The sequence below is a fragment of the Budorcas taxicolor genome, chromosome 3, assembly GCF_023091745.1.
Source record: "Budorcas taxicolor isolate Tak-1 chromosome 3, Takin1.1, whole genome shotgun sequence".
Lineage (NCBI taxonomy): Eukaryota > Metazoa > Chordata > Mammalia > Artiodactyla > Bovidae > Budorcas > Budorcas taxicolor.
In genome coordinates this window covers 29,980,796-30,005,954 of record NC_068912.1, presented here as the reverse complement: position 1 = coordinate 30,005,954, position 25,159 = coordinate 29,980,796, and the positions used below count along the sequence as shown (strand labels likewise).

At 36.5% G+C, this 25,159-nt stretch overlaps 2 protein-coding genes across 2 annotated transcripts in view; both read right to left on the bottom strand.

Moving 5' to 3' along the window:
• The window catches only part of RSBN1 (round spermatid basic protein 1), a 39,730-nt gene extending 19,517 nt beyond the window's left edge, over positions 1–20,213 (bottom strand). The window contains exons 1-2 of the mRNA XM_052637952.1: positions 19,508–20,213; positions 9,192–9,865 (exon numbers count right to left, since the gene is read on the bottom strand). Coding sequence (XP_052493912.1) covers positions 9,192–9,865; positions 19,508–20,213 — 1,380 coding nt within the window. The remainder of the gene's footprint in view (positions 1–9,191; positions 9,866–19,507) is intronic.
• Positions 20,214–22,371: 2,158 nt separating this feature from the next.
• Positions 22,372–25,159, bottom strand: part of PTPN22 (protein tyrosine phosphatase non-receptor type 22) — a 57,301-nt gene continuing 54,513 nt past the window's right edge. The window contains exons 20-21 of the mRNA XM_052637955.1: positions 24,673–24,750; positions 22,372–22,436 (exon numbers count right to left, since the gene is read on the bottom strand). Of these exons, the coding sequence (XP_052493915.1) occupies positions 22,372–22,436; positions 24,673–24,750 (143 nt within the window). The remainder of the gene's footprint in view (positions 22,437–24,672; positions 24,751–25,159) is intronic.

The window sequence follows — 25,159 nt, the reverse complement described above, 5'->3', positions numbered from 1 at the left end:
AAGATTAAGACAAACAAAAAGAAACTTGATGAAACAGAGACAATTTAGAGATAAAAGAAAATCTCAAAACAAGTATAATTAATACCATCAGAGAGATGAAAGATGATACTGCACTCATGAAATAAAAACAGGAAAGTTATTTTTCTGAAAGAAAAAAAGCTAAAAACAAGAACAAGCTCTTAAATACAAAGTAGTACAGCTGAAATAAACCAACAGGAGAAAAAGATAGTTAAATCTCCCCAAAAAGTAGAATAAAAAGACAAAGAAAAATAAAAGGATCGGTAAGAAAATTGGAGGTTCAATCCAACTCATAAAAGTTTCACAAGGACAGGAAAACTGAGGTAAGGAAATTAACAAAGAAGTAACAGGAGAACAAACAGAAGGATATGCATTCCCACACTGAAAAAATCTAAATGTTCATCAGAGTGAACAACAACAAGACTCACACCAATGAGACCTGAGAAAAGCCACAGGGGTTGGAGGCGGCCTTCAATTACACAGTGGTGAGAATACATGTGCTTATTATTCTTTACACCTGTTTATCATTTATCTCATAAATTAAAAAAATTTAAAAGCAAAAAGAGACCCATCTCAAGGCACATTATTCTCAGTGTTTAGAAATTTTATAGGAAGGAGGTTTTGAAAGCTTCCAGAGAGAAAAAACAGGACACCTTGACATTGGATTTCTCAGTAGCAACACTCAAAGCTTAAAGATACTGGAGCAACACCTTTATAAATCTGCAGATAAATATCTCCAACCTAGAATTTCACATCTACCTGAACTACCAATCAAATGTAATGGTAGAAGAAAGACTTTTCAGATATTTGAGTCACTGAATTAAGGTAACAAAATAGTCACAGACTCCCAGAAGAGGAGAAAAAGGCAAACAGAAATCCCACTATATACGTGTACAGGATACGTGGGATATACAAGATATATACACCTCAGGATAAATTTCCAAATATATTCTTAATCCAACACAATAGTATTACAAAACTGCAAACATGCTAAATGCTCAAAAACAAGAAAATAAAGTGATACAGACACACACACACACACACACACACACACACACAGTGGTTAAAATAAATGAATCAGAATTACATGTATCAATGTAATTCTAAAAAGCAATGTTGAAATTTTAAAAAAGCAATGTTGAACCAAAGCAATGTGTAGAATGATACATGCCATTTATGATTTATGTGTTAAATCACACAAAATTGTTATATAACATTGTTTATATGTGCATACATTGCATAGCAAAACATTAGATGATATATACTGAAATAAATCTTATAAAGACTGACTTCTTGGAAGAATAAAAATATTCCTTTAATTAAAATGAAGAAAACATATAAAGCAGGAATTCACTTAAAATAATGTGCAATTTTCTTTATAGGGCAATGGAAGGGAGAAAGATGGGATGGGGGTGAGTAAAGATCCTAAGGAAGTGGGTATAGGGTTTCTGTTTGGAATGATGAAGTTGTTTAGTGTTTCTTACACTTGCCTGATCACAAGAATCAAATCACTTGAGTATCTATCTCAGGTCTCACTCTAGACAGAATGAATCAGAAATTCCAGTAGTGGAACATGAGATTCTAAATATGTGTATGGAACTAGCAAGGCCAGATTATTCTTAGGATCTGGCATGTTTGAGAAACTCTGGCCTGGAAATGGCACTTGAAAACAAAGAACAAATTGAGTTCTACCACTTCCCAAAGTATGTGATGGGAAGGAAGAAGCAAGTATAATGAGAACTGGAGGGAGGTATGTAGAGAACAAAGAACAGGAAAAAATAAGGCTGCTATGGAAGCAAGAGACATAATGCGAAACAGGGAAAACTCACCCTCTAGTAAAATCAGAAGGCAAAGCAAGTAGGGGAGGATAGTTCGTACATAGGAGGGTAATGCCCATGAGGAAATGGTAGCTAGCTTTGCATGCATTAAATTTTTAAATGTATTTATAGTACCTATAAAAATTGAAACAATTGTATTTGAATATATTTTGCAATATATATTGCTCTATGTCAATACATACCTAGTCCTTTAGATCAGAAACTTTATAAAGTTACCCTGTATCAACTGCTGAGTGTTAAATAAGCTTCAGCTGTGCTCCCCAATAATACACCTTGTAATAAGGATAGCCACAGAGCAGTTAAAAATTAGAAGACAGTAGCTTTACTCATAATAGCCAAAACCTGGAAGCAACCAACAAGTCCTTTAATAAATGAATGGATAAATAAACTGTGGTACATCCAGACAATGAAATATTATTAATATTCAGTCCTAAAAAAAAGCAAAGTACATCATGTGAAATGCTGGGCTGGATGAAGCACAAGCTGGAATCAAAATTGCAGAGGGAAATACTAATAACCTCAGATATGCAGATGACACCATCCTTATAGCAGAAAGCAAAGAGGAACTGAAGAGCCTCTTGATGAAAGTGAAAGAGGACAGTGAAAAAGCTGGCTTAAAACTCAACATTCAAAAAACTAAAATCGTGGCATCCGGTCCCATCACTTCATGGCAGAGATGGGGAAACAACTGAAACAGTGACAGACTTTATTTGGGCTCCAAAATCACTGCAGTGGTGACCGCAGCCAGAAATTAAAAGATGCTTGCTCCTTGCAAGAAAAGCTATGACCAACCTAGACAGCATATTAAAAAGCAGAGACATGCCTTTGCCGACAAAGGTCTGTCTAGTCAAAGCTATAGTTTCCAGGAGTCATGTATGGTTGTAAGAGTTGGACCATATACAAAGCTGAGCACCAAAGAATTGATGCTTTTGAACTGTGGTGTTGGAGAAGACTCTTGAGAGTCCCTTGGACTACAAGATCAAACCAGTCAATTGTAAAGGAAATCAACCCTGAATATCCACTGGAAGGACTGATGCTGAAACTGAAGCTCAATACTTTGGCCACCTGATGGAAGAACTGACTTATTGGAAAAGACACTAATTCTGGGAAAGACTGAAAGCAGGAGAAGGGGATGACAGAGGATGAGATGGTTGGATGGCATCACTGACTCAATGCACATGAGTTTGAGCAAGCTCCAGAAGTTGATGACGGACAGGGAAGCCTGGTGAGCTGCAGCCCATGGGGTTGCCAAGAGTCAGACTCGACTAAGCAACTGAACTGATCAAGTCATGATGAGCTATCACACTGGCTATCAATGAGCTATCAAGCAGGCTTCCCTGGTGGCTCAGATGGTAAAAGAATGTGCCCTCAACGTGGGAGACCTGGGTTCAATCCCTGGGTTGGGAAGATCTCCTGGAGAAGGTCATGGCAAGCCACTCCAGTATTCTTGCCTGGAGAATCCCCATGGACAGAGGAGCCTGGTGGGCTACAGTCCATGGGGTTGCAAAGAGTCAGACACAACTGAGTGACTAAGCACACATATTAACCCATGAAAACACACAGAGGAAGTGTAAATGTATATTTTACTAAGTGGAAGAAGCCAATCTGAAAATGCTACACGTTATATGATTCCAACTATATGACATTCTTTTAAAGTTGAAACTACGGAAACACTAAAAAAGCTCAGTGGTTGGCAGGGGTTAGAAGGGGAGATAGGGAAGAATCAGGCACAGCACAGAGGATTCTTCAGGCAGTTTGAAAATACTCTGTATAATGATGAACATATATCATTATACATTAGTCCAAACCCAGAGACTGTACAATACCAGGAGTGAACTGTAATGTAAAGTATGAACCTTGGATGATTATGATGTTATCAGTGTAGACTCAACAATTAAATTTATCGCTCTGGTGGGGAGAGCAGGGGGGTGGGGGTGAAGGGTTGGGGAGGTGGGATATGCTGATAATGGGAGGAACAAATGCATATGTGGGGCCTGGAAGTATATAGGAAATTTCCATACCTTCCTCTCAATTTTGCTGTGAACCAAAACTGCTCTAGAAGAATAAAACAAAACAACTTCTTTTTAAAAGAGAAAAACCTAGTAGAACACCAAGCTATAAATACACAATATGGAAAAACCCTGAGGGGAGGAGAGGTGGGGGGGAGGTGGTGAGGGGTGGTAGGGCAGTAATTACTGCATAGAACTCATCTTTCAGGAAGAAGACTTTTCGAGCTGATTGTTTTAAAAAAAAAAAAACAGAAAGGAAAAAGCTTGCCAGCAATCTTCCTAACCTTGTGACCTGTGAATAGAAAGGCATTCCCACTTTAAAACATACAGTAAAAAAGCAGCATGAGTCAAAATGAGTCTATTGCAAGCTGTACTCAGAATGAGAGGAAAAAAAAAAACAAACCTACCATTTTTATGCTGTTTTATAGTCAGTTAACTAAAATATTTATTTCTTCTTTTATGTAACACACTGATGTGTAGTTCCTCAAGAGTTTCTCAGTTATTTACCAAGCTACAAAGCACTCTTCTAGTTCTACGCTCTTTCTCTTTTTTAAAAAATATTTATTTATTTATGTGGCTGCGTTGGGTCTTAGTTGTGGCGTGCAGGCTCTTTGTTGCTGCTCACAGTCTTCTCTAGTTGCAGCTCTCAGAATCAGTTGCCCCGTGGCAAGTGGGATCTGGTTCCCAAACCAAGGAGTGCATACTTATTGCAGAACTACCACACTTCAAAGTTGAAAACCATAAAAAAAAAGTTTCCAAGTAGCTAATAATTATAAGAAATAACATCCAAGCCAAAAAAAACCCCATAAATTATATATATTCCATAGTTTTTTAAGAAGGAAATACATTTCTAAGTGAACACTAATTTTTCTCCATTAACTGACCAAAACATGCCACAAACACAAACTTTTGGTCAAAACTGTTATTTGGCCAATGATTATGTAAAACTTAATTTGACCTGAATAATCCTACAGAATTATAAAAATACCATATTATCAATATATGTGTAGTAGTTTAGATCGGAAACTCAACTTTACAAAATTATCCTGTTATCAACTTCTAAGAGATAAGTAATCAAATTTGACAATCATCTTCAACTGATATTTATCATGAACTTACCTCCTTCAGTGTTAAAACATTTGACTTTTTTTGAACAGTAAAGGAAAACAAGCACTTCCATGTGTATCCTAGCTTGCCTACTACAATAATTTAAATACATAAAAGTAACAGAAGCTATAATTTTTCTTGCACATAATAAAACCTATATTTGAATTTTACTTTCTCCGGCCTGAGCCAGTAAGTTCTAAAGTAGTACTTCTCAAACCTTAATATGTATATGAATAACCTGAGGATCTTGTTAAAATGCAGATTCTGACTCAAGATCTGGGTAGGGATCTGAGAGTCTGCATTTCTAGCAAGTTCCCTGGTGGTGCCAAATTTATTCACAGAGCAAGTACCAAGCTTCTCAAAAAAAGCATAATTTACACTATTTAAATGGCCATTGTTTGCAAAGCACTGGTCTAAATAATATTTCCAATTAAATTCCTAATTAAGCAACCTAACATTTTTCTGTCCTTATCTTACTTGACTCCTAATATGGATGTGATATTTAAGCCCTTCATCAATTCTTAAAACCTAGAAAAGCTGTACTGTAACCTTCCTTCTACCTCTCTTTCTTTTTGAGTTCTTCCCATGTTCCTCATACATGTGGGTGCATCAAAGAATTCCATTCACAGCTTTCTCTCTTCCATTTCTAATGCTGTCCCTGGATCATCTATATGCTCATGGTCCAACTTCTGTATCTTAGGTCTAGATATGTCTCCCAGTCTAAGATCCATGTATCTTACTAACAGACAGAAATTTCTGTTTGTCTTCACAAGTACCTCAACATAAAATATCTCAAACTAAACACCTAGAAACTAACTTTTTCAATCCTGTATTGACTTTGTCACCACAGTCCGCTCATTTGTCCGAATCATTTTAATACTCCATTCTTCTCCCTCACCCAGTGCAATTAACCCCATCTTCTAATTATTTCTCAAATTTCATTCCTTCCTCTCTAATGTCAGCATCAGTCTGGACATGGATCATTTCCAATCTAGTTACCACAGTAATCTAACCAGTCATCGTGCTTTCAATCTCATTTTCCTCTATTTCACCCTTCTCACTACTGTGCAATCTTTGCAAACTTGATAGCACTCTGCTATTAAAATTCACCAATGATTCCCCATTTCCTTCAGGAAAAAGTACTTTTTTAAAGCACGTCATACGAAGCTCTTCACAACTTTGATTTGTGTCTATCTCTCCAGCGTTAACTGCCCTTAACAGTCAGCATGTACTCTTACTATGCACGTCAAGCTATCTGCAGCCTCCTGAAAGTGCCCCATTCTCTAATGGCTCCATATGTTGGCACAGGCTATTATTCATTATTCACTATGTTTAAGATGACCTTATTACACTAAGTAATCTTTCAAGACTCTATTCAAGCATCACATGCTTTAAAATGCCTTTTCTAATCACTTTAAGTCTGAGTTAGGTAACACCACAAACTATGCTCCCTCTATTTCAGGGTTTTGCCTATGCAAACCTCTATTCTAATACTTAAAACTGTATTATAATTGCTAGTTTATTCATCTCTTCCACTAGGATTGAGCTCATCAATTAGTTCTTTTAAGAATAGACTGTGCAGTACACGGTAAGTTCTCAACAAATGTTTGCTGAATAAACTGTCTTGAAATATAGTCATGAATAATTATCATGGCTACATATTTAAACTATAAATAACTTCCATTAACTGTTATCTCTAATAAAAAATTTACTTCACTTTATTTTTAACAGAAATTCATAAGGCTTAACAAAACACAGAATTCATAAGGTATTCACTTGATTCCCAACAATCTAAGAGTATTTTGAAAAACATTACAATAGCTTTCTGAACACTATATTAAAGTGAGATATTTTAACTTCACTAACCACATAGTTTCATCAGTGAGGGAAGGAGTATTGGTAAAACAATGCATCTGTCGTTCCCGTGGCTTAGGTTTGCACAGTTTCTTTCTGGAGGGAAGAGGGAGGCGTGTTTCATGGCTTATGGGATCTTCGTTCCCTAGCCAGAGATTGAACATGGGCCCTCAGCAGTGAAAGCACCAAGTCCTAACCACTTGGCCACCAGGGAATCCCCTGACCAGTATTTCTACTTAACTAGCTACATGACCTTGTTATAATAAACATCTCCAAGCCTCAGTTTCTTCTATGAAAAACAGATAAAACTGCTTACCTCCTCCCCCACAGATTATTTCAAATAGTAAGATATGAACATGAAAGCACTGCTATAAACCCCAAAGTGCTAAACAAATCTGAACTACTATGTGAGGTTCCATCCCAACTGCCAAAAATTTTAGCTGCAAGTTCATAGTTTCACAGGCTATGATAATCTCCTATACCCGCACTTCATGTCTCTCCAATGACTAAAATTCATAAATAAAATTAAGTGCCAGGATCACTGGAACACAAGACTTACTTAACAGCCCTCAATATCCTTAGGTGGTTGAAATGATTAATAATAATATTCGTTATGTTCTTAAAAAGTGGCTACTTTATAAATCTCAAAGCAAATCTCAAGGTAAGTTGTTGGTACAGTCATTTAAATTTCAGCTCCATTAAAAAAAAATAGTTGGAGGACAAAAATCAGCAGGGAATATTTAGAGATATTTTATTCTATTAATTATTTAGACTGGGTACTGTCTATTGACACATAAGCTTGATCCACTAGAGACTAGCTAACATGAAAGTTAAAAAAAAATCACCATTAGAAAACCAAGATATTCCCCCCACCCCCAAGTTTCTGGCTTATTTCTCAGATATGTCTGCTGGTCTATAAATTAGAATAGGAAATTTGCTGCATTTTTCTAAACGAAAAAATTGATAGAGAACATTAATTCTGCTCTCAGCAATATCCTTCTTTGTTAGATAGGGACTTAGGAGGATTAAGAACTATATTTAAGAGAATTATTTTCAGTCCCTTTTCCAATATTTATAAAAATAGGATTCCTTAACCTTCAAAGGGCAAAACTCCTTTAAAAAAAAAAAGAAAAAGAAAAAAGAAAATCTACTACAAAAGTCAGCACTTCGGTACCTGATTGTGGTAATAAGGCCAAAATCCAAGACGAAGCCCTTTATTGCACATCGTGTTCCAACATCTTGGGCAGCCCCATCTTGCGACCTCTCCAGATTGGCTGCTCCTGCTCTCTCTACTGCAGAGAGAACTTCAATTAGAGAAATTCTGAAGCTCATAAATCTAAACTGGATACTCCCCTCACTGGAGGCAAGGATGGCAAGAATCACTAAAAAGATTCAAGTCAGAGAAGGTTTCATATAAATCTAAGTGGCTTGAAACCACTATAATGCAGGTGGCTGAGAGTCTTGTGATGCAAATCTATTTACTTAAAAAAAAAATCTTAAGGAAAAGAATGGCAGCAAATTATTAGATAACCTGAAAAAACAGGTTATATAATCATAAATCTCTAAAAAGTAAAACAGTCTCCACTAAACTACTGTAGAATTTATACCTATAATACAAATTATAGCTGACCATTCATGTTCAGAATCCTTATGAAAAAAGCAAGCAAGAAAAAAACTAGGACACATTATCAACTTCTTTTTATGCCCTAAAATAACTTCACTGAAAAAATGTTTGGTTAAAAACCACTGGTTAGGAAGGAGAGGTTTCCCTGCTGACTTAAGCCTAGCTGCCCAAGCAAGGCTTCAGAAAATGTCTTTACCTACTATAATGCATAGGCAGAAGGAGCAGAGGCTATGGCGGTCTTCCTAGTGACACTTCCAAGTCACATAAATGGGGTATGTTTCTGGGATAGACTGCCAACAAGTTACTGAAAGAAGAGAAACAAAAACAGCAAAAACCTGACAAGTAGGCCAATGCCCTCATGTGTTTTATCATGACATAAGTCTTAACTAGTTACCCTGTGGCTACCAGATCTAAATCACATCATCCACACTAATATTACCCAATTTACAAAAAACTGGATTGGTTTTCAAGCTGGCTTCCCATAAAAATTTGTTCCACAAAAAAGGATGTAAAACAGGTATAAAGCATTTCTTAGACCAAGCAAGTAACAAGCCACACCCCAAAGAATTTCAGCAGTTAAGATTTTTTTAGTTAGAGTTACAAACAATCTGAACCACTTTTACCACCATGAATTTTAATCAAAAGTGTGCCACTATGTGTTATGCAACAGAATGAAGTTAATACTTTTGAGGTACTGTAACCTGTATTTACTAAACAATTTAACAATGATTTTTACCTTACCTGAGTGTGAAAATTTGAAATGGTGGTTGTTTCAATATCTTTCTTGCCCAGAATTTCCATTTTCACTGGAGTGTTGGGGAAATTAAAAGCAAAGTAGTCCAAGAAGTCTGGGAGATAAGCAGCCGCTCCATGCACTATTGCTAAAGCATAGTAAGCAGCGTTTTTCTCGTTTTCACTGAATGTCAAAGCAAGAAACTCCTCAGAAAATCTCTCCATCTCCATTGGAGACAAAAATGAGAGTTCATCCATGTAAGCGTGAAGGACAAGAGCACCACCATTGGACTGGTGTTCCTCATGAATAAAGTTGCTAAATTTAGTACCTGTTTTTAAGAAATTTCTACGAATAGAATGTTCCTGGTGAGTCATAAAAGGTGTTTGTACTCCTTGGGGTACCCGATATTCTTGCATGCCCAAATTTAATCGACACAGCTGTTCATCTTTCAGATACCTGAAGGACTCCTTATTAACTCCTGAAGTGCTATTTATTTGTCCTTGGGTGAGGATTTCCTTACTGATGCGGGTCAGGCCAGCACAGATGGTTTGTACTTCCTTATTGTACATTTTAAGGCGTCTTCCTCGCATATCTTCTCGGTGTTTCTTTTTCTTTTTCTTCTTTATTTTCTTCAAGACAAAATCATCAGCTCTCTGGGTTTTACCATTTTCATCTGGTGTTTCTGGCCACAATAATTAAAAAGAAGTTAGTTACTAGGCCTAGTGTCAACATACAAGCTTCTTAAGGTATGCAATCTGAAATTAAATAGCCTATTTTCAGTTTCTCCTGAATCTGTCATTATAACTTCCATGTTTATAAAATAAGACAAAGATCTTAAAATACAAAAATATTCTGGATTGAAGACTTTGCTAAATAATGCAAAGGTAAGCATATAACAATATGATTTATAATCAAAACTAAAGATAACTAAAGATAAATATCTGAATAATTTCACATATACCATACTGTATGGAGTATCTGCTCAAGAACTGTAAAATCTAAATTAACGCTTGCCATTATTTTTCTGTTTGTCTGTGAAACTAGTATGATACATACAGGCGAAGCAAATAAGAACAAATTAAGCTGTAACATCATCATTTTGCCTAACAAATTGGCAACTTTGGCGGGTGGCATTCTTATATATTGTTACTAGAAATATAAACTGGTACAACTGTCATGGAGGGCAATTTGGTATCCCCAAAATGAATATGTACAAAGCCCTGAAAATATTTATAATTCTTGGTCTCATAAACTCCACCCCAAGTAAAAATTACTCAAGAAAATAAGAAAATAATAACTAAGAAAAGACATATAAAGATATGGACGACAGTGTTATTTAGGGAATCCCCTAAATGACTAACAACAGGTATGGATTAAACTCTGGTATTTACATTAAACTCTGGATAAACTACTACCCAACCATTGTAAGTTATATTATAGATGAAAAGAACTGACAAATTACAAGGTTATGAAATGCTTACATTGTCACGCTTCCAGAAAGCCTTCTCTAACAACTCGTCCCCACCCAATTTGGATACCTTCTACTACATGCTTCCTTAATACTGTACTTCCTCTATTATATAAACTTACCATATTAATTGTCCACCTTTCCTCTAGACTGTAAGCAATACACATCTTCCCTTTCTTTCCAGAGCATCTAACGTATGTATAATCTGATCTTATTTTTAAAAATATTCATTTAAACATTTATTAAGTACCCACTATATGCCAGAAACCCTTCTAAGCACTAGAGTTACAGCGTTGACTGAAACAGATCTTATCCCTCCCTACTCTCCTAGACCTTATAGTCTAGTTGGACTAGAAAGTAACAGTATGCTACTCTAGATGCTAGGGAAGCTCTCTTTGGAAGGTGACATTTAGGCTGAGCCCTCAGTAATAAGACAAGGTAGGCATATTTTCTAGGGAAAAATATTCTAGAGATAAGCAAAAGAAAAAAGTATGACCAATCTATTTATATTCTGTGTATGTACAACACACAAAAAATCTGAGAAATAAACATCAAGGTAATAATGTCAGTTATCTAGGCTGGTAGGATTATAAATGTCTTTCTTCTTTTTGGCTTATCTTTATTTTCTAATTTCTATAATAAAGGTACATTACTTTTATAATTTGAAAAAGTACTTTTAATTTTTAAAGGATTATTATAGGTTGATAAACCCAAAATAAAACGGCATCTGTATTTACTAGTTGGAAAATAACACTAGAAAGAAATATTCAGGACTAAATAACAAGTATGGTCCTGACCATCTTTCAAGCTTGGAGTGGTATTTATTGTATAGAATTTATCCATCCAAAAACTGTATTTCTGACGTGATACAGTAATTCAATGTTAAGACTGATACTCCAATTAATCCTACTACTAGATCTAGGAAGAACAAATTCAATAGCTTTTACAGTGAAGAATTTACTTGGTATAATATGTAAATGTATGACAAATCACACTACTTAATACAAAATCATTCCAAGTCATCAGATATTATAATAGTTATACAAACTTTCTAAAGAAAATATTTAAATGTACAAGTCAGACTTCGAAGTATACAGATACCAAATGACTTTCAGTCTGTTTAACAGAAATAAAAATTAAAATAAAAATTTAACAAAAATAAAACCTTTCATTTGCAACCATCACTTACGAGTAAACTGAAATCATATATCAAAATATAATGTAATTAGATTGTTTAAAGCTGCAAAAGGAAAGGCCATCTTTCATATGTAACTAAATCTTGGAGAATTCTTAAAATACTTAGTAATTTATATTTTTTACCAAATAAAATTAATCTAATACTTCTCTCATATATCAAATCAGTAATTTGGGCAATCCTCCCAAGCAACCAAATGTTAATGCTATTAAATATAAAGGTTAGACCAATTTTAAAATAGTCATCTAATTATCCTCTGCTAAATGTTTTGGCAATTTCACAGAAAAAAATAAAAAGAAAAAAATACCTCTGAATAGGTCTTGTTATTTTAAGCTTCAGAGGAGGCATTTGGTATGCAGAAGATGAATTGTGACCTAGATCTGCCACTGAAATTAACACCAAGAAGAAGCTGCCTTGATTGTAACACATTTTCTATACTATCAGCTTACCAATGGTATTTCTATGATGGTCAAGTCTCTGGGTTTTATTCCAAAACTCATTTATATGAGAACCATTCAATTAGCCCAACACAGTCCATCTCAAAAAAAACCACTGCACAAGGAAATGAAAAGGGCTTTAAATTGATTGCAATCTCACATTTCAAACATAAAAGTTTAAAATATGAAATAAATGTCCATCTCCTCACTAATCCTATTTTTCAAATTTTGATTCTTCCCTAAGGCTCAGTCAGATAAAGCAAGCCTGCATTTATAGAAAAATTTGAGACTACCTGTATCATACTATGAATTTTCATGAATAACATTTATTTTTGTATTATTGTGACAGCAACTAATTAAGAATAGCATACATACACAAAATTGTTAAAGGTTATTGCAGGAAGTTAGTCACTGTTGCTTTTAGAGAATGATACCAAATTTATCTTGCCTTGCATTAAAAATGTTATTTAAAAGTCAATGTCAAAAAAAAAAAAAAGTCAATGTCTTTGCAATAAATGTATCAAATCAATGCTGTATACCTTAAACTTACACAATGTTATATGTCGATTACATATCAGTTTTTTAAAAAGGGCAATGTCTAAAGTCTTCACAATTCTTCCATCTCTAGCAGAGAGTTTTTAGTTTTCCAGAGAACGTATTCAAGTGTATTTCCCTACAGCGGAAAAGTTATTATTTATTGTCATCAGATTAAAGAGAAATATGTAATGCTACAAAGGAAGATATACATTTGAGAGATAAATTGCTGGCTGTCTTTTAAAAAAGGGCATTATAACTATAGATTAATACATGACACTATCCATAAAATCCTTATGTATGCTAATACAATTAATATATTATCAACTATTAAATAGTACCATTTATTTAACATCACTATTGAAAGCCTTCATTAATGCAAAAAAAATAACTTTTCACATTACAAAATTTAAATTCATCAACACCATTCTTATGCTTGAATTGTAGCTTATAACTGAAAAATAGGCAATATCCTCAATTTCTAAAAATCATGGTGGATAAGCAAAAGCAAAACAATTATAATTTTTTTAGTATTTTACTAATCATAATAAAGAATAAAGGCTAACTTTCTCAAATAAATACTCTTTGGTCTTATTAAAAGTTCTTCCAGTTCCATATAAAAATCTGATTCAAAAGGAAAAACAAAAAACTGCAAATTTGGAAGGCCACCATGTCAGTAATCACTGTACACTTAATAACACTGCCTTGTCGTACCCACACACAACCCCTCTAATTATGGTGTTTAAAAGTGATTGGCTAGATTTGAATCCCTGTCCCAACACGTCGTAGCAGTATTACCTTTGCAAGTTAATTTCTTTTTATTAATACCCTGTTTCTCACTGGTAAAATAGGAGGAAGTACAGTATCTCCTCATAAAATCAGTGTGCAGAGTACATGAAACAAAGCATATAAAGTATTTAGAACAGTTCCAAAACATGACAAATACTCGATACATAACACCTCTGGGAAAGCTCATAAATTTCCTTAAACTTTAATTTTACCACATAAAACATTATTAATACTAGTATCTATTTCAGAGTTACGTAAGAATTAAATGAGACAATGAATATAAAGCCCTCATTACAGTATCTGACACACAGTAAGTCCTCTCAACACCTTTATCACTTTCATAATATTTTATTACATTCCTTGAAATAACTGGTAATAATTCTGGGATATCAAAACTAGAGCTAGGGGTGAGCCACAGAGAATCACATAAAAAGGGGAGATATCTCTGAAAGAGGGAAGACAACTATTATTCATTAAGTGTCTGCTAGGGATCATGTGTGTTTATCTCATTTTAATCTCCAATCCAGTGAAGGAGATACATAAATTCTTTTTACAGAGAAGAAAACAGAGCTTGAAACAAGATATGTTACTTCTGCGTGTGTATGCTCAGTCGTGTTTGACTCTGTGACCCCATGGACTGTAGCTGCCAGGCTCCTCTGTGCAAGGAATTTTCCAGGCCAGAATACTGAAGTGGGTGGCCGTTTTCTTCTTCAGGGATCTTCCCCACCCAAGGATCAAACCCACCTCTCCTGCGTTTCCTGTGCCACGTGGGAAGACCATGTTACTTAAGTCACAAACGGAACAGGTGACAAAATAAATTTAAGCTCTTACCTGTCTGACCCCAAAATTCTTCTTTCTGCCTTCTCTCTCCCTGTTCTCCCTAGATCTATTCTCCCTAGATGATAAAATTGAAAATATCTAACTACAATCAACAGACCTGAGATGGCCTGGAAGAACCTCCAATAAATGGAGCATCACACAGTCAAAAAATATTTTACTGAGTGCCCACTACGTGATAATTCTGCATAATCACAAAAATAACATTATTAAGGTTATGTAAATATGTCCTTAAAGGCCTCTTCATCTTTCTCTAGGTAAGTAAAGAAATATATCAGTCCCTGAAGGTATTGCTCTGATAAATGAGATCATCTATTTATATCAGTTCTCTGCATGTGCTGTGCTGGGCTGTGCTTAGTCTTTCAGTCGTGTCTGACTCTTTGTGACCCCATGGACTGTAGCCCACCCAGGCTCCTCTGTCCATGGGGATTCTCCAGGCAAGAATACTGGAGTGGGTTGCCATTTCCTTCTTCAAGGGATCTTCCCAACCTAAGGATTGAACTTTATGCCTCCTGCATTACAGAGATTCTTTACACTAGGGCCACCTGGGGAGCTTGAGCAACTCCAAATGTCTGAGTCAAAATTCATAATTAACTCATACACGAATTTGGATTGAGTACTGTTCAGCTGGTATGTAGAAACGTGTCTCTTAGCTGAATGGCCTTCTTCAGAGATCAGCAAACTTCTACAAAGAGCCAGAGTAAGTTTGCAGGTCATATTGTCTGTCCCAACTACTGCCTCTACTGCTACAGTGCAACAACTCTGAATGTATACAATACATCTGAATGAGAAGAGTGGTGTTCCAATAAGATTTTATTTCTGGACACTGAACTTCAATTTCATATGATTTTCACATGTCATATATTTTTCGCAGCCAATTAATATATAAAAACATTCTGAGCTCACAGGTTATACAAAAATAAGCAGTGGAATTGATTTTTGACAAAGGTACAGAAGTAATTCAATGAAGGAAGCAGTCTTTTCAGCAAAAGGTGCTGGAGCAATTAGATATCATAGGCCAAAAAAAACGAACCTTGACCTAAACCACATGTATTATACAAACTTAACTTAAATGGATCAGGGATTTAAATGTAAAAGTTGAAATTAAAAAAAACTTTTGGAAAACCAGTAGAAGAAAATCTTTGGGACCGAGGTCTTGGGACCTTAGATGTGACACCAAAAGCATAATCCATAAAAGAAAATCAATACATTTATTGAAATAAAATTAAAAATATTTGCTCCCTGAAAGACACTGTTAAGAGGACGCAAAGACAAATAACAGAGTGGGAGAAAATATTTGCAAACCATTATTCTGAGAATATACAAATGTGTAATACATGAAGAATTCTCAAAACTCAATAATAAAAAAGCCAAAAAAATAATAATAAATTAGAAAATGGGAAGAAGACATAAAGAGACATTTTATTGATGAGACTATATGGACAGCAAATGATGGCATGGAAAGATGTTAAATATCACTAGCCATTGGAGAGATGCAATTTCAGTCCATGATGCGGTATCATTACACATACTAAAACAGTAAAATAAAAATAGTAACAATACCATATACTGGCAAGGATGCAGAGAAAATAGACCTCTCATACACTGCTGTGGGAATGTAAAATGGTACAGATACTTCAAGAAATAGTTTGGCCATATCTTCGAAAAATAAAACCTAGACATGCATTTGCCAGCAACTACACTCACAGAGAAATGAAAATTCACGTTTACACAAAAACCTGAACATGAAGTTCACAGAAGCCTTGTTCAAAATGGCCAAATTGGAAACAACCAAAATGTCCCTCAACAAGTCACTAGTTAAGCTGTGGCATATCCATACCATAGAACACTACTCAGCAATGAAAATAAGTGAGCTATTGATACATACAACTTGAATAGATCTCAAGGACATGCTGGGTGGAAAAAAATCTCAAAAAATTGCACACTATATATTCCACTTATGTAACATTCTCAGAATGACAAAATTATAGACATGGAGAACAAATTAGTGGTTTCCAGGGATTGGGGAAGGTGAGGAGACACAGTAAGTTCTAATATTACAAAGACAGAGCACAAGGGAGATTTTTGTGGTCATGGAATAGTCCTGTACCTTGACTGCAGTGGTGGTTAAACTAATCTACAACTGTTAAAACAGCACAAAATTATAGGCACACCATTGTAACAATGTTAATTTTTCTGGTGTTGATATTATATAATAGTTATGTAAGATGTAACCTCTGGAGGAAATTAGTGTAGGGTAAGGACCTCCCTATATTATTTTTGCCATTTCCTGTGAATATATTAATTATCTCAAAATAAGTTAAAAGAGTTCCCGAAAATCTGAGGATAAGGGAAGATATAGTTCTATAAATAACAAGGGTCGAGCAACTTTCCTTATTAACCTTAGAGTTGTTTCAAGGACCAAGCATGACAAAATAACAAAAAGCAGCTTTAACAGTACCTAGTAACAGCCAGACATTGTTTTAAGTGCTTTCCACATAGTGTCTCACTTAAGCTACAAACAATCTTACAAAAAAAATACTTCAACCTTATTTTACAGATAAGAAAACTGAAACTGAGGTAGCTTAAGGTAATTTGTCCATAGTCACACAGTAAGTGGTAGAGCCATGATTTACACTCAGATGGATTCCAGAGGCATGCCTCCAGCATATCACTATACCAAGTATAAAGATATTCAGTGGGAAAACAAAAGGTATCCATCAAAGTGTTGTGCAAAAGCCTGGATTAAACAAAGGTTAAACCAGTTTATTTTCTGTAAGATTCTCAGAACTTTTAAAATGCCAGTGTGTGTCATGTATCTAGAAGGCTACTGTATTGTTTTTTCCCCCAATGTATCTGAACAGGGAACCTTTCCCTCCAGAACACATAACCCAAGTCTCATTCAAAAGTCAAATTGTTTAAACTACAGTTATTGTGGTGATCATTTTGCAATGTACACAAATACTGAACCATTACTTTGTATACTTAAAAATAATATAATGTTATAGATCAGTTATATCTCAATTTTTTAAAAAGTTAAAATGTTTAAATGACCTCACTATAACGCACTTTTCCTTCTTCACACACTGGAAAACCACATATGCTTGGAGCTGCACTGTACAGTGTGGTAGCCACTAGCTGAAAGGAACTACCTAATTTAAAAATAATTAGAATTAAATAAAATTAAAAATTCAGTTCCTCAGTCACACGAGCCAAGGCTTCAAGATTTGTTTGAAGGGCCACATACTAATCGTTACCACACTGGGCAACACATTTATGCAAAACATTTTTATCACTGGAAAAAAGTTCTGGGAGGCAGCACTGGGTTAAAGGTTTGTTTTTGTTTGTTTTCTAAGACACGGCCTCTACAATTTTCAGAGACACACACTGTGAATTATTATACATGCATTTGCTGCTTCCCCCCATAAAAGGAGGCGATGTCAGAAATTCTAAATGGAACTGGTTACTGCCATTCTGATGCCAAAGAACAGGGAAAAGGTAAGCAAAGAACTGGAAAAAATGAATAGCAATATGAGAAAGCAACACCATGCAGCTGGACAATGAAGCTTGAACTAGGATTCAGGAGATCTAGGTTCTACTCTCTATTATGCCAATGATTTTTTACTTGTTACTAATTAACTGTGACTAGATTAGACAAGTCTCTTCGCTACTTTAGGCCTGGGTTTTCATTCTTCTACAATACAAATTTGATTTGGATGATCTCTAAGATTCCCTCTGGCTCTATACAATTAAAACCCACAAAAATACATCCACATATGAAATGAAAAAGTGAAAAATAAAGGTAAAAATAAAACAGAGCAAGATTATTGTATACTGGTGGTGGAAACTGGCACTCCTGTCCATCTGGCACAAGTTCTATTCCTCAGAATAAGACTTAGATACCAACAAAGGAAGAAAAATTTAATTCTGTTCAATAAAAACTTACTGAGCAGTAATCTGCAACAAACTGCACCATCACAAAACAAACTAATTAGCCCTAGGTTAAGACCAAATATGTGTAAGAAAGCCAAAACTCACCCAACCTGAGACTGAAAGACTAGTTCATTAACACATAACTCAACTGCCCCAGTACTAAGAACACATAAGTATTTTAAACTCTTCAGAAGATAATGCTAAGAAATTACATAAAATCACCTACAAAGTACAAATACATGGCATAGTCAAAATTCTTATCCGCGCCCCCGCCTCCCTCTACCAAAGAGAATGAAAATAAATGCTACAGGTACTTTCGAATAGGAAAACAGCCGTTTTTGTGAATCTAATTTCTCTAGAACCCACACTCACTTAGTAGAGTCCTACATCTTCTGGATTATATTCTTGACTTTAGTAAGTCTACTGGAAATAAATTCTCAATTTGTTGTGCCAGGTTAATTAAAATGCAACTGGAATTCTTGTCTCTACTATCGCCTACTGAACATTTCCACTTTTCAGAGGCTCCGCTGGTACTATTTTCAAGGATCAAAGAGGGGAGAAAACCCTTTCCTGAAAATTAAAAATGATTTTTACCTCCACATTAAAAAAAAACACACACAAGATAAACTGTTTGATATCTCATCTTTCAGAAGCTAAGGCAACCTGTGAGTCGAGCTAATTAATCTCGGTAAAAATTCAAACTCCTTAATAGCCCCAAACCATACTCGTTAATTTTGTGGAGCTTTCCATCAAGGAAAACGGGGTGGCGGGGGGTGGTGTTTTAGCGACAAGCCTTTACTTCAGACAGTTTTTAATACCCCACATACTATCCCATGCCAAGGATCGCGCGGCGCGGAAACCCTGACGATTTTGAAAACAAACGTAAAGGCTCCGGGAGAGGGGAATGGTAAGGGGGTTAGTAACTGACAGCTCGGCCTCGAAGCGAGAAGCTTCAAGTAGGTCAGACCGTGTCGACGGACGGAAATCCAGGGTCCACCCCAGTGGGCTTAGGGGAGTAGAGCAGCAGGAGGTAAGCGGAGGGCAGGCGTCTTTCAGGATTAAAGGGGCGGGATATGAAACAGAGAGAGACCCAGATAGAGCCCGAGCTCGGGGCAGTTCGGCTGCTCTCACCTCTCTTGGGGGCCTTGAGGAGAGGCACCCCTCCTGTCCTCTCGCCGTTTTCCTGCTTGTCCTTGTGCTTGAGCTCTCCCGGAGCGCAGGGGCCGGGGTCACCATCAGAGCCGCGGTGGTGATGGTGCTTGTGCCGCTCCTTGTGGCCCTTATGCTTGGGCCCGGCTGCGCTCACCGTCAGGGGCGAGAAGGTGAAGAGGGCCGAGGTGCCCGGGGCCGGGAGCGGGGCAGCGACAGCGGGTCCGGCGGGTGCCAGCGAAGGTGGCGGCGGAGGCGGCAGGAGCAGAGGCTCAACAGGGCCTGGGACGGTTGGGGCTGCATTCGTTGGCGGCAGCGGCCCGGGATGTTGGCGGCTGCGACGCCGCCGGTGAGGGGGAGCGAGAGGGGGGTCCTGGCTCGGCCGCCCTCTCTTCTCCTGAGACCCCCCGCTGCTCGCTCGGCGCTGCCGCTTAACTCCCCGCGGCGAGACCCCAGCGTGGGGTTTCTCCTTCCCGTCTTTGTCCGCCTCCTCCTGCGCCGCCACCGCCCGTACTACGCGCACCGCTCCGACCTGCGCAGCCATTTCACCCACAAACACACATTTAAATGGCCCGACCGCCCCCCCGTCCGCGTATCGCGCAAGCGCCGCCCGCGCACGGCCCGCTGGGCATTGGAGTCTCTCCCCCACCCTCCACTTCTCGGCCATTCTTCGTCCAGAGCTGAACATGCCGGAAGCGGCACTTCCCGGCGCTTCTCCGCAGGCCCCTCCGACCGAGCTCTATTGTAAAGTACCCAAGGCCGCGCAGAGCCTCACGGGAGCGGTAGTTCCCCGCGCCCCCGCCGCGTAGCTGGCTCGTCGAGCCGAGGAGCAGAAAGAGAGCGTGCGCCGAGTCACGCTTCGGGCTGCGACGCAACCGCCGCTGGGCGGAGAGTTGCCGCCAACCGCCTTAACGGCCGAAACAATGTTAATAGCTTTCGAAGTCTGTAGGCGCGTTCCCATTATCGTCTCCGTGTGCCCCTTCGTCATTTTACACGGAGTAGGTGGTCTCCATAGTTACTTTTCAGTTTGCTATTCCTCTCATAACCTTTGTGAGGTAAAAGAATCTCCGGCCGTTTACAACCGTGGACAAGCGATGAGATGCAGAGGAAAAGGGAACGTAGTAACATAGCAAATGAGGGCGATTTTGCTGTAAGATAGAATGGAGCTGCAAATCAGACATTTCTGAACCTCTTCCTGGGCAGTAATTGCTATGGTTACAAGCACAGGCGCGACAGGGCAGGTGCAAGAATTGCCTGGGAGCCTGCTGAGCGCCGCCCACCTCTCCATCGAGTCACAGCCCCTCTAGTGCCTGGAAAGGTAGAGTCTATTATTTAAATCCGTTCCTGCAGTTGCGAAAAAATCCTAGATGAAAAAGTATGTTTTGAAATTTCTTAAGATTTTTTCAAATCGTAAATATACGGCTGCATAAATTTGAGAAGTGTGTCTACCATGGCACGCTCCAGAAATCATCACTACTCACCAAGTTTTCTGCCCGGAAGTTTATTTACAATTTGATCGTCACGTTACAATTTTACCGCCTTGATAAAGATATTTGGAAGTAATTGATTACAATAAACTTCTCAAGATAAAATCACTGTGGTTTGATACTAGTATCATGAAGTATTCAGCTCAGTAAACACTATAAAGTTAGTTTAAAAACCAGAAAGTTTATTGAGCACCTCTTGTATACAGTACACTATACAATAAAAAGGTAATATTTCATCTAATGTGTGTCTTCATTGGGATTCTTAATGAACAATATTGAAGAACAAATGACTATCTATTTCATTTTCGTAAAGTTCTAAACTTTTTAAGTGAAATCATTATTAGTCAAGGGGAATCCTTTGTAGCAATCACCCACTAACTTGTTTGTTATATACAATTAGATTTGAAAGATCAACTTTCTTAAGGCAAATCCATATTAATATAGAGAAAATTTTAACTAGTAGTACCTCTGGTTAGTTGGATATAAGTTGCACATGTTTTACAGGACCTTTGAAATGAAAACATGCTACTGTATAAACAAAGCATGTTTATACAGCTGCTTTTTGTTCTGTTTTGTCTTTATTTTTGATTGAAGGATAATTGCTTTACAATATTGTGTTTGTTTCTTCCTTACATCAACATGAATCAGCCATAGGTAAGCAGGGTCACTTCCCTCTTGAACCTCCCTCCCACTTCCCACCCTGCTATTTTGTTGATTTTTCTGCTATTTTTCTAGATTTGGTAATTGAACAGCTTTGGCTAAAGCTTTTCAGGAATTGAACATCTTATTATTTGGTATATCCAAACAAAAGACTGATTACTGTCATTAAGTATGTATTTTATTCTCTTTAGGTGTAACTTCTTTTCTCACTACTTTGTTTCCCACAACACTTGGAAAAAGATGTGTACTGCATTTAGGCAGAAATAACTCCCAAGAATTAATCATTTTCACAAGCAGTAATTTTGTACTGCAACCACAAGGTAAGATTTTTCAAAACACTTTTTATAGTAACTTCTCAAATTTTTACAAATCTTTTAAGTTTATATTTAGGTAGAAAGGTAAAGTAGAATAAAAATAACTTCTAAAAAGGAAAAATAAGTCCATTCTAAAACTTTCTCATACAGCATTCTCTGTACATAAGTTTAAATGACAAACTCCTATTTGTGCTTTCTAACCCAGTGTAAATGAGATGAAATGTAGAACTTCTGACACTTATTTGCATATTGGTCTTCTTTTAAAGCTATTAACATTATTACCATATCTTCATGGTTGATATTATGAATATACACTTATTTTAGCTAGCAGTATTCTATTAGTTTTATTTGCAGATTCACTTGCAGGGAATATTCCAAAGCTGTTTTAAATTTTCCAAGTTGATGGTGGTTTCCTTGGTCCTTTGGGTTTTGAAAAACGATTTGCAAAACCTGGGAACAAAAATAAAACTGAATGAAAAAAGATCTCTTATATAGAAATGAACACTTTTTCTTTTGAATGTATTGATAATATGTGGAAATATAAGGAATTTTTTTTCCCTAAAAGATTAGCATCTTTGATCAATTTAGTAATGGATTATAAAAGCATTCTAGTAATTTCATTAGTGTTTAAATGATGACAATAGAATTCTAATAACACCTTAAATTTGTGGAACACTTAAAAATTTAATAATGGTAATAATTAGATGGTTATAATAGCCTTTAGTGATCAGTATTTTTTCTCTAATATTGAGATAATCTTGACATATGTGTGTTTACTTGTGACATATGTACATTTAAGGTATATGATTTGATACACATAAATGTTGTGAAATGATTAGCTCATTAAGTTTGACACCTCCATCCCCTCACATCATCACCATCTTGTTTGTTTGATGAGTTTTTAAGATTTTTCTCTTTGATTTAAGATTTTTCTTTTAACAGCTTTCAAATATATAATACAGCACTGCCTGCAATGCAGGAGACCCATGTTTGATCCCTGGGTCGGGAAGATCCCCTGGAGAAAGGAATGGCATCATCCCTAGATTACTTATAATACCTTATATAATGTAAATGCTGTATAAATAGTTGCTGGTATATGACAATAAGACTATTGATGGAGGGCTTCCCTGGTGGCTCAGTGGTAAGGAATCTGCCTGCCAATGCAGGAGACCTGGGTTTGATCCCTGATCCGGGAAGATCCCACATGGCACAGAGCAACTCAGCCCATTGTTGCTTTCAGTAGCTAATTCATATCTGACTCTTTGCCACCTGGTTGACTGCAGCAAGCCAGGCTTCCCCCTCCTTCACTATCTCCCAGAGCTTGCTCAAACTGATGTCCTTTGAATTGGTGATACCATCCAACCATCTCATGCTCTATCACCCCCTTCTCCTCCCATCCTCAATCTTTCCTAGCATCAGGGTCTTTTCCAATGAGTCAGCTCTTCATTAAGCCCTTGTTGTAAAATTAGACAGGCCATGAGCTATTCAAGTGGTGTGTCTGATTGAGAGAAAAGAAGAAAGCAAGGAACATTTATGTTTCAGGCAAAGTTTGGTGCTTTTTTCATAGATTATAGAATATCCTATATGAACTTTTTAACTAAATGATTTAATAAGAATAATAACTTTTTTCTAAATATAACATATTAAACCTTAGAGTTAATGTAATCCAAGTAAAAATTTTAAAACACAAGAAACAGATCCAGAGATTCTAGTTAAACACTTTGCCTTGGTGAAATAGGGACCATAACCCCAATTGTGGTAGAAATTGCTACCTGTCCACCCAAATTTTTCTTTGTTTCTTCTTGAGGAATAGAATAGTATATGGGAAACTTATCTGCCCAGTGTTATTGCATTTTCCGGGTGTCTTTTATAGTTTGGATGTAGCACATGCATAGCATAATGTTGCCTCTTCCAGGATAGTGCCTTAAGTCCTGAAGAGGAGGCCACACCTCTTCAACATTTTTCTCTCTTCTCGCCACCTATAGTAAGAATGTGGCTGCAACGGTTTTGATCATTCAGATAAGGACAATACCATGGAGCAACAATTCCTCAGGGGGTGGTCCTTGGGACGACTGTAGGTCCCCCAGACCTTTTCAGGGGGTCTGTTTTTTGGTTAATAATTTTTAGTAGTAATATCCTATACCATTTACTATATATCTTACAAAAAAAACTATATAGTATATATAATACTACCTTAAATAGTATGAATTCATGTTATATAAATAGTAGATGCTTAATATAAAATTATTTTAAATTTATAGTTTATATTAAAGAGCAACTGGGCAAACAGTTCCTTTAAACTCTCAGAATTGTGCTTCACCTTCCACTGTCAAATGAATTTTAATAAGATTAGATAGTAGCATCATCTGTTCTTTTCATCACACTTGAATATTTCTTATAACTTTGCTTAGATATGAATTAAAGTATTAATAGTATTTCAGAATTTCTGCATGTGGCTTTCACATTCATTTATTACATGCCAACATGATCATTTGATACCTAGTTTTATTTTCCACATATGCTAGGCAATTCAGGCCTATGTAACATGTAAGAGGAGCTGAAAATAAAAAGATAAATGGCATGAAAAAGAATATAAACATAAGGACTTATACATGTAACCTTAAATCATGTTAATGTTGTATCTCTTATACTGCAAATGAATTCTACTGGAAAGTAACACACATACCAAAATTCAAAAAGGAGCTGGAGTTATTTGACTGAACAGTCTGTGCAGGCTTGTTTGGTGGGGAAGAATTACAGATATCTAGAATCAAAAGAAAAAATTGTAAGGGAAAGGATGAATATAGACTCAGACCACATAATTGTTGAGATTAAACGTTTCCAACAAATTAATTAATACTTCTAGATAAACATGACATGTGACAAAATATAAATGTTTACAAATGAGTTCATATTATAATTTTCTCATTTTTGTGTGCATTTTTTTTTTAAGTTTTCTTTGCAAACACCATATGGTAAACCCAACCCTAAAGAGAATCACCAAAAGATTCAAGAATATGATCTATTTTATTGTGAATCTACTTTTTACGGGGTTTACGTTTTGGTTTTCAACTACATCTTACTTTGCCTTCTGATCACTCTTAAGTACATTTTTAAATAATTTGTTCTCCACATTAGCTCATCCATGGCAAGTCTGTGGTTTTTCTTCCACC